Here is a 16,575-nt window from a genome sequence, read left to right as displayed (position 1 = left end):
ACGTTCTCTGTGCAGCTGCACTATGTCCTCAAACTCAGGGTGAGAGGAAAAAATTCTGTGCGGCCGCTTCACTTGTTTAAATGCCACCTTATGCCCCGTAGCCGCTGTGGGATCATCCTCAATCCCCAGGGTCTGATTGACGGCTTCTATGAGGCTGTCCACTGTTTCACGTGACCCTGGAGTGTCCAGGTCAAGGGGCTCGTCTGAATCGCAATCTGAGGTCTGCTCGCTATCAACCACTGGTGACGGGGAGCGAGAAGCAGAGCTTACGGATGCCAAGGCACCGGATGGACTGGGCGACACCGTGTGGATTCGTTTCCTCCGGGTCTGCCTGGAGTGAGAGCGGCCCCTGCAGGCCGGAGGCTCTAGTGAGGTGGAGGTTCCCTCTAAAGGCGGCGAGCCACTGTCCCTGCCCCTATCTGGGGCTTGAAGGGACTCTATTTCTCACGTAAGCGACGCCATGGACTGTGACAGTGATCGGGCCCACTCCGGGGGATTTGACACATTGGTCGCGGTCGCAGGAGAGGGCTCCTGGGCGCGTTCGGATTCGCAGGCCTTGCATAAACGCTTGCTCTGCACCCGCGGAAACGCAGCCCGACAAGAGATGCATGCAGCGTAAAAGAACGCGTGCGTCTTTGCCTTTTCGGACATGCTGTATCTGTCCGCTGCTGGGGATATGGGGAGGTAGCACCTCGTTTTCCCCAGTAGCGCGGCCTCTCGGGCAGCACTTACCCCAGTCCTGCGCCCCCCGACCTGGATGCTTCCTTTAGCCTGTAAAAACCGCTCTAGGGGTGGTACTTCCGCTTTGCGGCCTAGCCGCGCTCCGAAGCCGAGGCCTCGGTTTTTACCGCCGCCCAGTGTGGGGCGGGCCGGCGGAAGTGATGCGCGGCCCCGGGGGTGGAACTTCCGGCCGCAGCCTAGCTCCGGCCAAAGCCGTAGCCTCATTTTCTCACCTGAGGGGGGGGGGTGCGCGGTACCACAAAAAAAGGCGCTACTGACCGGCGTGGCGTTCCTGACCCAGGCCGCTGAAAGACGGATTGCACCCTCTCTTGCATGGCTAGTGGTCGCGCTGTGGGCTCCAGCCCGAAGTCTTTGCAGGAGCCATCCCAGACCCTCTCCTCACCGATAATCCTCTTCAGCCTGAGCGCAGGTATGTGAGGGGGCCTTGATAAAATAGGACGGTGCAGGGACCCTAGCTCCATCTAACCCCTTCAGGGTGTGAGGAGAGGGACCATCCGCCACCTTGCCGCACCGCAGTCTGAGCATTGGTGGAGCAGTGGGGGCCGCACGGACTAGTCTTGTGCCTCTGTACAGCCCATGGTTTCAATACCTAGGGGTGGTCAGGTCTAAGTCTGGCATTGTGAAAAATGAGGATGATTGACCTCATGGAGATCAACATCCTACTCCACACTTATGAGGGGTAAATACCCCGAAACAGCAGTCTGTGGATGGATACCATGTTTTGGCATAGGTAGTTTCCTTCATTGGAGACTGCCCTTCCCGTGGTTGTTCCTTCCCGGTGAAAGACCTGGCTAGTCATTGCTTGCGTTGAGAAACATGTGATGGTGTCTCCGCGGCTTCTGTTTTGCATGTTTTGCATATTTCCCATAAGGGATGGGGCAGTGCTCTAGAATCACTGCGTTGAGAAACATGTGATGGTGTCTCCGCAGTGTTGGATGTTGATCTCCATGAGGTCAATCATCCTCATTTTTCACAGTCTTCTACTAGGCATTGCTCCTACTAGCCAGTTTCCTACTCCACACTGATGAGGGGCAAATACCCCGAAACAGCTGTCTGTGGATGGATACCATGTTTTGGCATAGGTGGTTTCCTTCATTGGAGACTGCCCTTCCTGTGGTTGTTCCTTCCCGGTGAAAGACCTGGCTAGTCATTGCTTGCGTTGAGAAACATGTGATGGTCTCTCCGCGGCTTCTGTTTTGCATAAGTCTGGCATTGTGTCCCACGACGTGGGAGAGGATATGTGGAGGGACACTCGCACGTGCTCGCCCATTGTTGGCTTGGGGAAATCGGACCCTTTCAATAGGATCCATTGCCCCTGTCACATCTTCATGGGAAAAAGACGAAAAAAGTCTGGAGAGAAAAACCAGACGTGTGCGTCCATGGACCCTAAGCAAAAAACCTGATTTCCGCCCGCAATAGGGGCGAGGGTGTATACTGCGGAGGAGGAGCGAACCTCTTTTTTTCACTTAGTTTCAGCCTCCTAGCGGCAGAAGCATACACCCACAGTCTCTGTGTCCCCCAATGAGGCGAAGGAGAAATGTAACACTCACCTCTCCGTCGCTGGGGCCCGGTGCCGGTGTCACTGCTGGCACCTGAGATATTCACCTGTCCCCCGGTCCATTGCTGCTTGCTGCTGTCTGGCATGTCATCTGTCAGTGACGTTCAGACTGCAGGTGGCGCGGCATGCACTAAGTACGTCACCGAACCCTCTGCTGTCTGAACGTCACTGACAGATGACGTGCCAGACAACAGCAAGCAGCAATGGACCCCGGACAGGTGAGTATCACTATACTTACCGGTCCTGGCACGGTCTCTGCAGCCCCCAGCTTCTCCCTTCCTGCATTCAGCGGTCACATGGTACCACTCATTAAACTCATGAATATGCGCATATTCATGAGTTTTAATGAGCGGTACCATGTGACCGCTGAAGGAAGGATAGGAGATAGGAGATCGTGGAAAAGCTGGGAGCTGCAGAGACCGTGCCAGGACGGGTAAGTATGACCTGACATCCCCCCCTCCGACCCCCTGGTGTATATGACTTGAATATAAGCCGAGAGGGGGACTTTCAGCCCAAAAAAATGGGCTGAAAATCTCGGCTTATATTCGAGTATATACGGTACATGAGGGTGGTATGAAAGCCCGATGTCCATAAGTGTAGTGTGATTGGCATTTGCCAGAGAACACCAAGATTGGCATATTCAACATTAGCGCCCTGCGCTCTTTACAGATGAAAGCAGGTTCACACTTAGCCCATGTGACAGACGGGACAAAGTTTGGAGAAGCTGTGGAGTATGTTCTGCTGCCTGGCACATCCTCCAACATTACCAGTTTGGCAGTGGGTCAGTAATGTTGTGGGGAGGAATTTCTTTGCACAGCCCTCAATGTGCTAGCCAGAAGTACCCTGGCTGCCATTAGGTACTGGGATGAGATCCTCAGACCCATTGTGAGACCATATGCAGGTGCAGTATGCCCCGTGTTCCTTCTGATGCATGACAATGCTAGGTCTTGGCTGGATAAAGTGTGTCAGCAGACTGGCCTGCCCGTTCAAAAATATAAATCCAATCGAACACATCTGAGACATCAAGTATTGTTCACCAAGGCCATGTTGCACCGCAGACTGTCCAGGAGTTGACTGATGCTTTAATCCAGGTCTGGGAGAAGAACCCTCAGGAGAACAGCCGCCGCCTCATCAGGACCATGCCTAAGCGCTGTAGGGAGTTCATGCAGGCACATGGAGGCCACACACACTACTGAGCATCATTTTCTTATCTTGACGCATTTCCACTGAAGTTGCATCAGCCTGTAATTTGATTTTCCATTTTGATTCTGAGTATCATTCCAAATCCAGACCTCCATGGGATATTAATTTTGATTTACATTAATCCTTTTTATGTTTGTGCTCAACGAATTCCACTATGTAATGATAAAGATTTGCAGCTGGAATATTTCATTCAGTATAATATTTATATTGCGGTATTTTAGTGTTCCCTTTATTTTTTTGAGCAGTGTATGTACATATATATAGGGCAAACCAAAAGTAGGTGGACAGTAACCAACACAAACCCTATACTTATATACTGTATGTACATACTGTCCACCTACTTTTGGTTCACTATATATAGAACAGAACTTCCCCCAAAATACCGTTTATTGTCTACCATTTAGAAAGTATTTGAAGCTTAAATAAGGTTATGGTCCATAGCACTCAGTATAAGGGGAAACATATCTCCTCTGATGATCATATATGTAGTAACGCATGTTACATAGATTTGGATAATTATACAGTGTGTCTCCTATACTTGTATTATATAATAGGAAGGGGAATGGAGGACAATACTTACTGCAGCTTCTGCCTCTTGCTTCTTCTTTAGGATGTCAGACGCTGAATTTTCTCTTTGTTTCTCCAATTCTCTATCAAGATAAAAAAGCAAAACTTAAATGTAGAGAAGTTGGTAGTTGACTCAGATCATGAGAAGGGGCCTGGATGAGAGGCCGCCTACTGCAAGCTTTAGATCCTAAAACATCCACTGACAAAAACGTCAGATTCAGACTGGCTGTATTGGAAAACACTTGACGGCTACCACCTTGTGTTGATGATATTATACTTACTTGGTTTTTATTTATAGTAAGGATCCATTTTAAGCATTAATTTGAGGTAATGCAGCACACCAGACTTTTCTCCCTATACAGTGCTGCAAATTTTTATTCCAGCTTTTATTGTGTCATTTATGGGTCACCTGATGAAATGGATTCTTCTGTCCTACTGATAAGTTTCCAGTAATGCAGCCTATATTTCCCACAAAGCCTCTAATGCATCTTTAGCCTCTCTACCCTGTCTCCTACATGTGAAAGGAGTCTCCCTGTCAGTTTTTATAAGTAGGAGGTGTTGAAAAAAATTTGGCTCTTGCAGCACTCTGTAGCTGGGCACCACGTGACTGCGCGCGTCACGTGACCCGAATCGTCATCGAAGGTCCTATCAGGCACACACAATGCTGACTACGTGTGCCTGCATCTAGCAACGCGGCCAGTGCGGTCGCTGCCGTCTGACACCGCTTAGCCTGGTGGGCGTCCGGCATATTCATCTACCCTCCCGCACCAACGCAGACCACGTGGGGACTGTTTTTGTCTTGGAGGAGTACTGGACATTTGGCTGTATATAGAGCCTGTTACCGGCCGGGACAGAGCTCTGGGACTTATCTGCACATTTCTAACAGCCTGGATTCTCCTCAAGCTAAGTATATGCCACCAGTATCCATTGACTGACTCTTGAGTACCACTGTGTAGAAGACCATCCTTAGTGGTGAATTATTCAGTCATTCTAATCGCACCCCTCTATAGAGGTACTTGATTTATTTGTGTTCGATATATTTGGGACACATCTAGAGCCATTTAATCTTGAGCCATTATATTGCATACGGTTCATTTATTTGATTTTATTCACAGCAGCACTGCAATACTAGTAGTAGCTGGTTTTAAAATTATTGGACCGCAACCCTATTATTATTTTTCATTGTACCGAGTGATTTAGTTCCTCATTATCTTACTTAAAATGACTGTCCTTTCTTTTTTTAGATTGATCAACCAAACCATGAATCCACTGCATCAATAATACAGGTATTTATTTGTTTTTATTGATTCATAGCGCAAGTATTATTTGTATTATGAAATATCACATGGTCATAAGTAGTCAGACCCTTTGCTCAGACACTCATATTTAAGTCACATGCTGTCCATTTCCTTGTGATCCTCCTTGAGATGGTTCTACTCCTTCATTGGAGTCCAGTTGTGTTTAATTAAACTGATAGGACTTGATTTGTAAAGGCACACACCTGTCTATATAAGGGTATGTGCACACGCTGCGGATTCCGCTGCGGTTTGACACTTATTCCATTGTCCAGGTGTCAAACCGCAGGGGGAAACCGCTGGCCAATCCGCAGGTAAAACTTACCTGCGGTTTTACCTGCGGATCTGCACGGAAAAATCCGCTGGTGAATCAGCAGCGTCTGCTCATAGCCAAGACCTCACAACTCACAGTGCATGTCAGACCAAATGAGAATCATGAGGTCAAAGGAACTGACCAAGGAGCTCAGAGACAGAATTGTGGCAAGGCACAGATCTGGCCAAGGTTACAAAAGAATGTCTGCAGTACTCAAGGTTCCTAAGAGCACAGTGGCCTCCATAATCCTTAAATGGAATAAGTTTGGGACCACCAGAAGTCTTCCTAGACCTGGCCAGATTTGAAAAATGAATTGCATTACTGCATTAGAAGTATGTAAAATTGAGAAAGTTTAGTGCATAAAATATGCCGGAGGCCCACCAGGCTAAGCGGTGTCAGACGGCAGCGACCGCACTGGCCGCGTTGCTAGATGCAGGCACACGTAGTCAGCATTGTGTGTGCCTGATAGGACCTTCGATGACGATTCGGGTCACGTGACGCGCGCAGTCACGTGGTGCCCAGCTACAGAGTGCTGCAAGAGCCAAATTTTTTTCAACACCTCTCTTACTGGAGAGGATCTGCAAGGAAGAATGGCAGAGGATCCCCAAATCCAGGTGTGAAAAACTTGTTGCATCATTCCCAAGAAGACTCATAGCTGTAGTAGCTCAAAAGGGTGCTTCTACTCAATACTGAGCAAAGGGTCTGAATACTTATGACCATGTGATATTTCAGTTTTTCTTTTTTTTAATAAATTTGCAAACATTTCTACATTTGTTTTTTTCATTCAAGATGGGGTGCAGAGTGTACATTAATGAGAAAAAAATGAACTATTTTGAATTTACCAAATGGCTGCAATGAAACAAAAAGGGAAAAATTTAAACGGGTCTGAATACTTTCCGTACCCACTGTATGCAAGTTAGTTAGGATGAAACGAATTACACAGCTAAAATACTGCTGGTGAGTTAGCAACATATTTGAAAGAAAAAAAAAACCTTTTTGGATTCCTCCTAAAAGCAGCATTTTATTTTGTTTGTATGTCACCTACAGAACTGTGTGAAAGTGTTAGGCAGGTGTGGAGAAAATGATGCACAGTAAGAGCAGACTCCACCAGCAGAATAGTGAGTGCAGCTCTGGAGTATAATACAGGACGTAACACAGGATCAGTAATGTAATGTATGTACACAATGACTGCACCAGCAGAATAGTGAGTGCAGCTCTGGGGTATAATACAGGATGTATCTCAGGATCAGTAATGTAATGCATGTACACAGTGACTTCACCAGCAGACTAGTGAGTGCAGCTCTGGAGTATAATAGAGTATAAGAAATGTAATGTATGAGCCCAGTGACTGCACCAGCAGAATAGTGAGTGCAGCTCTGGAGTATAATACAGCATGTAACTCAGGATCAGTACAGGATCAGTAATGTAATGAATGTATGTACACAGTGACTCCACCAGCAGAATAGTGAGTGCAGCTCTGGAGTATAATACAGGATGTAACTCAGGATCAGTACAGGATAAGTAATGTAATGTATGTACACAGTGACTGCACCAGCAGAATAGTGAGTGCAGCTCTCTCTGGAGTATAATACAGGATGTAACTCAGAATCAGTACAGGATCAGTAATGTAATGTATGTGCACAGTGACTGCACCAGCAGAATAGTGAGTGAAGCTCCGGAATATAATACAGGATGTAACTCAAGATCAGTACAGGATCAGTAATGTAATGTATGTACACAGTGACTGCACCAGCAGAATAGTGAGTGCAGTTCTGGAGTATAATACAGGATGTAACTCAGGATCAGTACAGGATCAGTAATGTAATATATGTACACAGTGACTGCACCAGCAGAATAGTGAGTGTAGCTCTGGGGTATAATACCGGTTGTAAGTCAGGATCAGTACAGGATCAATAATGTAATGTATGTACACAGTGACTGCACCAGTAGAATAGTGAGCGCAGCTCTGGAGTATAATACAGGACGTAACACGATCAGTGCAGGATAAGTAATGTATGCACACAGTGACTCCACCATCAGAATAGTGAGTGCAGCTCTGAAATATAATACAGGACGTAACACGATCAGTGCAGGATAAGTAATGTATGTACACAGTGACTCCACCAGCAGAATAGTGAGTGCAGCTCTGGGGTATAATACAGGATGTATCTCAGAATCAGTACATGATCAGTAATGTAATGTATGTACACAGTGACTTCACCAGCAGACTAGTGATTGCAGCTCTGGAGTATAATACAGTATAAGTAATGTAGGGTATGAGCCCAGTGACTGCACCAGCAGAATAGTGAGTGCAGCTCTGGAGTATAGTACAAGATGTAACTCAGGATCAGTACAGGTTCAGTAATGTAATGTATGTACACAGTGACTGCACCAGTAGAATAGTGAGTGTAGCTCTGGGGTATAATACCGGATGTAACTCAGGATCAGTACAGGATCAGTAATGTAATGTATGTACACAGGGACTGCACCAGCAGAATAGTGAGTGCAGCTCCGGAGTATAATACAGGATGTAACTCAGGATCAGTACAGGATCAGTACTGTAATGTACACAGTGAGTCCACCAGCAGTATAATGAGTGCAGCGTGGAGTATAATACACGATCAGTGCAGGATAAGTGCTCTAATAAAAAAGAATTCAAAACAATCACCACCAGGTACTGCAATTATAAATAAAGGAGGGCATCAGAACTACCCGCAGGTCAGGTATTATATACTACTAGTGACTTTCTGCACAATGTTTGGTTCAATGAGTTGAAATCTCCATTTATTCACTGAAGCTGCTGTGCACTATATGCACTTTTGCAGGCATGTCTATTAATATACAGTATATATTGATAGTCTACCCATTTGAACTTTGCTGCACTGTTTGGATATTATGCTTTTGTAATAGAATGATAAACTACTTATGTATGGCATTTGCAACAATTATATGAAGAGTTTTTCTATGCTGCTGTGCACATTGGCACTTTATAAAAGTAGGATTTTTCTAATTATGGTTTTGTATTGCTGCTGGGAAAAACTTTGTACATGATGTTGGAATAGATTACTTTTAACTGTGCAGACGTTTTTCTGTATTTTTTGGAAAAATTATTCTTTGTAGACTATTCTTAGTCACAAAAATAAAGGGGTATATTTTTTACCTATATAAGAATATTTCCTTAGGAATTTTTTTCTCACAGCAGTGTCATTATATTGTAATTTGGGATTATATATCTTGACTTGTGATCAGTAGTCTTTTGCATTTTTGTATCACCATTGTCCAATTTTTAATGCTATGTATTTAATAAAGATGGATTAGGATTGATAAATATAGGGCATATACTTCCATTTTTTTTGTAGGTATTTATGTATGGGAAGTGCCATCAATAGGCCTTTGTTTTCTTTTTTGGTTATATAAATAAAGGAGGTTGCATGGACCCTGCGGTCAATTCTTGAGACGGCGACTGGCGTGACTGCTGGGGCTGTTTGGATAAACTCTTCATTCATTTTGTTAATGTGGTGGAACAGGTGCAGATACTATATGCCATAAATGTTTAAGGTGGAAATACCTCTATTATCGCAGCCACCCAGGTATTACTACATATGGTAGGAGAGAACTCTTAAAAGAGGGTGAGTCAGGGACATGTTTGTACGTTTAAGATCGGGGAGAGGAGTTCTAAGCGAAAACTCCGAAAACTTATTAGGCCAGTTTAGCGATAGGAAAAAAACCCCTCTGTATTAATGCAAATCTGTTTTTTCTTGCCCATCGAGGCGCTGTCCGGGTGAGTTATAGGATGAGCTATGGCGAGGTACTTACTTCTCTTTCTCTGCCTTGAGGTAAGGTTTGATGATAAGCCGATGCATCGCTACATAGATAATAAGGGGCCCCACAGTGGCATAAAACACCGCACTCGGTAGAAGCTGATCTGTCAGGTGAATGGGGAAGAAATATGTCTGACTGGCTCTATTCAACCTGGAATAAAGAAGAGCATGAACAGATTAATAGAAACCGTCTGCGGGGCTCGGAGCCACCAAACAAGCCGTAATTTATACTTTGCAAAGAATGCTGAATCTCATCTGACCTCGAGAGCAAAACTTGATACATCTATTATCCCCATCCCGGTAATAGGTGCGCAGCTAATAAGTAGCTGCTGGTCAGCCTGAATGCCGGGACCATCTATCTGAAGCTGCTGGCTGGTCTATAAAATCATCAATAGAAGAAATTCTCAATTCTTTACACAAATGCAGATATTTCTTAAAAGGAAAGTAGTTGGAAACGTTCCCAGACACTTGGGGTCCTACCATATTCTTTGCAGACCAGTTATTTCTGCAGCGCTGGTTACAATATAGCAGTGTGCCCCCTTGTGGCCGAGAATGAAACACACAGTAAATGATGCATACATACTACTGCACCAACAGAAAAGCATAAAAGCGTGGCAGCGGAAGGCAGAAAAATTGCATACAACGACACTTTTATTCCTCCTGTATAACAAAAACTGACATCAGAATAAGATATTTACAGAGAAAAAGTACATTAAATCTGTAAACTACGTGTCAATGCAAATTTTCTGCAAATATTTGTGTAATCACACAATCATATGATAATCGTTGCATGTCGGAACCTGACAATCATAGAAGAGAAGATGGGCACTGTAGAGAATCGCTTATCTCTCCCTGCAGAAGCCATCTGGCACAGATCACTGTTGCATGAAGTCCCTTCTTGTGTCACTGATTGACCTGTATGTTGTACTCCTGCTCTCAAAAACATGTTCAACAGTGGCATCTATATTATAAAGTCCTATGCCCCAGCTGCATCCTATGCCCTCAGCTGCACCAAGAAATCCTAGTTCATTTGTCAGCTGCTGCAGAACCTCATAATACACATCTAAGCTGCTGCAGAACACTATAATACATACCTCAGCTGCTACAGAACCTCACAATATACACATCAGCTGCTGCAGAACCTCACAATACACACTTCAGCTGCTGCAGAACCTCATAATACACATCTAAGCTGCTGTAGAACACTATAATACAAAGCTCAGCTGCTGCAGAACATCATAATACCTACCAGAGCTGCAACAGAACACTATAATACACACCTCGGCTGCTGCAAACCTTGAAAAATTTAAACAGCAGCAATTTCAAAGGGAATAATGTCCTTCCTGTTGTGCCTTCTATAGACGTAGACCCCCTCTGTGAGACACTTGACAGTAGAAGATTACTTACTTGACTTTCAGTGACACTCCCTGTGGCACGCCAACACTCACTGTGGCTCCTAGTACACTGTGCCTAGAGATCTTTCTCTCCGCACCGTACTCCACCACTGTGCCGAAGAAACCTGCCCTGAAACACAGGAGACGAGGTCACTGGTTTTGTGGTCATGGGTAATACCGTTTTATGGATCAGTATTGACACTTAAGGGGGTTTTACACATAGCGATATCGCTAGCAATATCGCTAAAGCATCACCGATTTTGTGACGTTATAGCGATATTGCTAGCGATATCGCTGCGTGTGATACTTACCTCCGACCCGCTCCCCCGCTGGTTATCGCTGATCGCGCGAGAACGGCCTGGGCCGTTTCTCGTCGTCAGTTTCCTGCTGGGCTTCCTGTGGCGCCGACGAGCGACGTGTGGAGGCGGGCGGGAGGACGTCAGGATCGCCGCGTCTGAAAGGTAAGTATCGTCCGCTGTATCGCTGCTGCATCGCTGTGAGATCTGCCTGTGTGGCAGCTCACTAGCGATCATTTAGCGATCCTGACAGGGTCGTATCGTGGTCGGGATCGCTGGTGCATCGCTAAAAGAAAAGCGGCCTTTGGTCTTACACAAGATAAACTCGTTCTGACAGCTCTCACTCCAAATCTCTCAAAACCCTGGAGTACTCAGCTCTTAACAGAGTTCACGTGCTCAGAATTGGGGAGATGGATGCTGGTAGACACCTGAAAAGGAGACTTATCTCCCGTGAAATCATAAGGTTTGTGCACTGAATGTCTAAAGGTCTGATCCTCCTTTTCCAACCATCATCTGTTCGGGAACAATCGGGGGGCTCCCATATACATCAGAAGGTCGTCTGGTTCTGCCAAAATCATCAGGTTTGTCTGACTTTCATCTAGTGTGAATGGGGAGAGGGTACACTATAGAGCAATGTTCTGCAACTCATGGTCTACAACTCCTAGCAGGTCCTGAAAATGTGAAGCACGGTTTCTCAACAGTGGGAGTACCATGGGCTGCAGAGCGGTGCTCTTGAGGGAGCTGGTAAGCATTACTAATAGAGCCATATCTGCTTCTATGGAATAAAATTAAGGAAAAAAAAACCCTCCTCCATCAATTAATCAGTTTTGCCTTTTGGTCTAAGCGATTCGCAGTAAACGCCCCGACGCCCTGGGAACCTGTTAGGCATCGGAGCGATCAATAAGTTCAGCCCCTGGAGTGGCAAGCTCTTGACTTCGCTCCTCACGCCACTGACATTGAAGGGATTAAACAACACATGAATCAATTGGTGGAGAAAAAAATAATCACAATGTTATTAGCAGAGCACCACAGGGTTAATCCTAATTGGATTGCAATAGGCTCATAATTCACTGTCAGTGCATCGACCGCTACGTGGGGTCAGAACAGATACAGCGTGGAAGAGAACGACGCTGCTATTCTCATCTTTACAGGCCTGGACACCGGGTGACGAAATGAGCACATTGATAGCAAGGACTAATCCCCGGACGTTATGGTTGTGAGGCTTCTACAATAACTACAACAGCAGCCTCATATATCTCAATAGCCATCAAAGAGCTACAATAAAAAGTGCGACCGATGAGACCTTATAGGGTTTATAAGGAAAACATCAAAACTGCTAATATATTAATAGAATAGGGGAAAAAAGATGAGAGGTGGGGAACGCAAGAAATTCAAAATGTGGGATAAGCATCTCTCCATTCGGTCGCTGGGTTTGGCATCTGCTGGTCATTTTACCTGGCAAAAGAGATTGGACTTTGGAGAGGTGCAAACGACCATTTATACTGGACGAGAGCTATCCATTATTTTCACAGATAGCACCAGCACCAATGTTCTTCTATCAGGCTGAGCACATGTCCGATTTTTTCCTTGGACCAATTCATCCGACTGAAAAAGTTGGAGACATGTACAGTATTGGCAATACTATTAGTTCCAGATCAAAATCGGCAATGCAAGTCTATTTGATGCCGGGTCAAATCGGCAATGCAAGTCTATTGGTGTCAGATCAAAATTGGCAAAGCAAGTCTACTGATGCTGGGTCAAATTCGGCAATGCAAGTCTATTGGTGCTGGATCAAAATTGGCAAAGCATATCTATTGGTGCAGGATCAAAATCGGCAATGCAAGTCTACTTGACGCCGGGTCAAAATTGGCAAAGCAAGTCTATTGGTGCAGGAACAAAATCGGCAAAGCAAGTCTATTGGTGCCGCGTCAAAATCGGCAAAGCAAGTCTATTGGTGCCGCATCAAAATCGACAAAGCAAGTCAATTGGTGCCAGATCAAAATAGGCAATGCAAATCTGTTGGTCCGTGGAAACATTTGACCACACTCTGATAACATCTGATTTTTACAGACTGACATAATAGAGAAAGTGGAGAACCTATTTTTTTCTCTACACTGCTGAGAAAAACTGATCACACTCCAATCAGACTCTGATCAGCATAATTGGACCGTTTTTCTCAGATTGAGAGAAAATGGTCGTACGCACCTGCACTTTCTTTGGCTATACGGGAGGTCCATGGGCAGTCAAAGATATTTGTGTGCTCTTATAACATATTCATAGACATCTTTGACATGAAAGACAAGATCCGCAGCATGTGTGTGTTTGCTTCAGACACTGAATGGCTATAGAATAATCAGATTTTGCTACCTACTTAATAGATCCCTTTAATCGTGTCTGTTCTTCGTCTTCAAATTTGTGTTGGTAACTGACCATCATAAAGGAATGTGGAATTCCCAGCTGAAATACAACACAGTGCCAACATGGTTACAAGACATCTGCACACACTCACGCTAATAAAGAGATTTATTAAGGTTTACAACGCTTAGTCGCTAAGACAGTGACAACTTTGTAAAATACTTGAAGGATCTGTACCAAGTTACCCCCTATAGATGATTCCACTGGGACTCTCACCAATTCAGAAAAATGGAGCAGAGGTCGAACATGTGCATCTTCACTTTATCCATCCTCTACGAGACTTCTGGACAGCCAAGTACAGCATTCGTCCATTTCCGTCAGTCTCAGAGAATGAATGGACCAGAGGTGCGAATACTCAACCTTTGCTCCATGTGGACCAGGCTCTCCAGAAACCATTCTTGGACCCCCCAGTGATCAGGAGGTAACTTGATACAAACCCTTCAAGATTGGGTGCCCACAAGGCAGAGTGTTTCCATTGTGGCAATTCTGCAGAATATCTATAGGTCTATACGTTACATGCACAGTTTGATGAGGATTTACCATGGACATGGCTTCTATATACCGAAGGAGTGAAATCTGCTGTGCAAATCCGCATTATTACAATAATGTAATGTGAATACTGCCCATTAGAAAACCGGCGGCATACTCACGTGTACAGGGGGGTTTTGAATGCATCTGCATGTATCGTAGTGTAATTGCGGTGCAATGTTAACCCACCCTTCCTCTGCTGATGACCACAAACCCATCTCTTGTCTTAGGTTCTCCTATTCAGAGCATCGCTTGCTAATTCCTTTATCTGCAGCCCGGTATCTTTTATTATATGGATCAAAAGGTTTCAAAGGGGGGAAAAAAAGCTAATAAAACCTTTCTTCAACTATAAAGTCCTTGCAAGTTTTTTTTTTTTTTTAATTGAAATTTTAGCCATATGAGCCAGCCAGCTGGGAATGAGATTAACTATCACTTTAGTCAGATGCCAGGCGTGCGATATTTAAGGATGTGTTTATAAACGGGAAGGCGAGCTGTTTAATTGCATTGCTTACCGTGACCCTTGGTTAATGCAAAAACGCGCCGGCCTCCCGTCATGGGCTGGCGGATGTTAGAGATAGGATAGTGCTGTTAACGGCACTTAGCAGACGATGGTTCTTGCACTGTCGCCTGTAGCTGGGATCCTCTTTGCTCACATCACCCCCTTCTGCATTAGTATTTTTAATGTAGCGCACTTTCATATTTATGGGTTTTGCAGAAAGTAATGCATCAGCCAAAATAGCCCAAAAAGGGATCATAAAATGTACATTTATTAAAGAGTGTAATTGAATGGCATAAAACATTCATATCATGGTTACAGCGATTTGGGTTTTAATTATACCCGGTCTCTCCATTTCAACTTAAGTGGAGTGGAACCAGCTCAGAAAAATGACAATCAGCGAGGAATAAAAGTCTCTGGCATTTCCTGTGTGTGGCTCATATCCGGAGCCACAGCACTCATGTCTCAGCATTGATGATTAGGGTGTGCGCTGCTCATACACAATCTATTACTGGCTACTATGTGTACATTATATATGGGATTCTGCAGCCTCCTGGTCCCGATAGGCTGGAAACCATCACTTACTGTATAATTCAGGCTGCATTGTGTGATAAATTATTTTCTGGAGGCGCACTTGCTATCCTAACACAGGAAATTTATTTACGTACTTACAAAGCTGTACAGAAGCAGACACTTCCTATGATTTAATGAAAACATTTATTTACATCAATTGAATACTTCAAAAATAAGTCCTATGCCGCATGAAATGCTCCAATCTTGCACTGTGCTATGCCAGAGGGATGGCTGCTCAGGGAGGGAGAGGAGAGATCAATGCCTGTTAGATCAGGTTGGCAAGGGCAACACCAGCCTGCTCAGGAATGGGAGGGGGCACCAGAAAACAAAGGAGAGGGTGAGGACCAGCACCAGCTAGATCAGGCAGGATGGGCAGGCAACAGCTCAGGAGAGGGGAGGACAGGCACCAGCTGGATCAGGCAAAGGGAGGACAGACATCAGCCGGATCAGGCAGGATGGGCAGACAACAGTCAGCTCAGGAGAGGGGAGGACAGGCACCTGCCAGATCAGGCGGGATGGGCAGGCACCAGCCAGATGAGGCGGGATGGGCAGGCACCAGCCAGATGAGGCAGAATGGACAGGCACCAGCCAGATGAGGCAGAATGGACAGGCACCAGCCAGATGAGGCAGAATGGACAGGCACCAGCCAGATGAGGCAGAATGGACAGGCACCAGCCAGATGAGGCAGAATGGACAGGCACCAGCCAGATGAGGCAGAATGGACAGGCACCAGCCAGATGAGGCAGAATGGACAGGCACCAGCCAGATGAGGCAGAATGGACAGGCACCAGCCAGATGAGGCAGAATGGACAGGCACCAGCCAGATGAGGCAGAATGGACAGGCACCAGCCAGATGAGGCAGAATGGACAGGCACCAGCCAGATGAGGCAGAATGGACAGGCACCAGCCAGATGAGGCAGAATGGACAGGCACCAGCCAGATGAGGCAGAATGGACAGGCACCAGCCAGATGAGGCAGAATGGACAGGCACCAGCCAGATGAGGCAGAATGGACAGGCACCAGCCAGATGAGGCAGAATGGACAGGCACCAGCCAGGTGAGGCAGAATGGACAGGCACCAGCCAGGTGAGGCAGAATGGACAGGCACCAGCCAGGTGAGGCAGAATGGACAGGCACCAGCCAGATGAGGCAGAATGGACAGGCACCAGCCAGGTGAGGCAGAATGGACAGGCACCAGCCAGGTGAGGCAGAATGGACAGGCACCAGCCAGGTGAGGCAGAATGGACAGGCACCAGCCAGATGAGGCAGAATGGACAGGCACCAGCCAGATGAGGCAGAATGGACAGGCACCAGCCAGATGAGGCAGAATGGACAGGCACCAGCCAGATGAGGCAGAATGGACAGGCACCAGCCAG

The 16,575-nt window shown here is 45.8% G+C and overlaps 1 protein-coding gene across 1 annotated transcript in view; it reads right to left on the bottom strand.

Moving 5' to 3' along the window:
* Nucleotides 1–16,575, bottom strand: part of DNAJC11 (DnaJ heat shock protein family (Hsp40) member C11) — a 202,317-nt gene that overhangs the window by 16,586 nt on the left and 169,156 nt on the right. The window contains exons 9-12 of the mRNA XM_073561729.1: nt 13,560–13,645; nt 10,906–11,022; nt 9,494–9,649; nt 4,083–4,152 (exon numbers count right to left, since the gene is read on the bottom strand). Coding sequence (XP_073417830.1) covers nt 4,083–4,152; nt 9,494–9,649; nt 10,906–11,022; nt 13,560–13,645 — 429 coding nt within the window. The remainder of the gene's footprint in view (nt 1–4,082; nt 4,153–9,493; nt 9,650–10,905; nt 11,023–13,559; nt 13,646–16,575) is intronic.

The sequence above is a fragment of the Dendrobates tinctorius genome, unplaced genomic scaffold, assembly GCF_039654945.1.
Source record: "Dendrobates tinctorius isolate UK_male_01 unplaced genomic scaffold, ASM3965494v1 ptg000326l, whole genome shotgun sequence".
Taxonomy (NCBI): Eukaryota; Metazoa; Chordata; class Amphibia; order Anura; family Dendrobatidae; genus Dendrobates; species Dendrobates tinctorius.
Note: the sequence above shows the minus strand (reverse complement) of the source record. Positions and strands in the feature narration are given on the sequence as shown.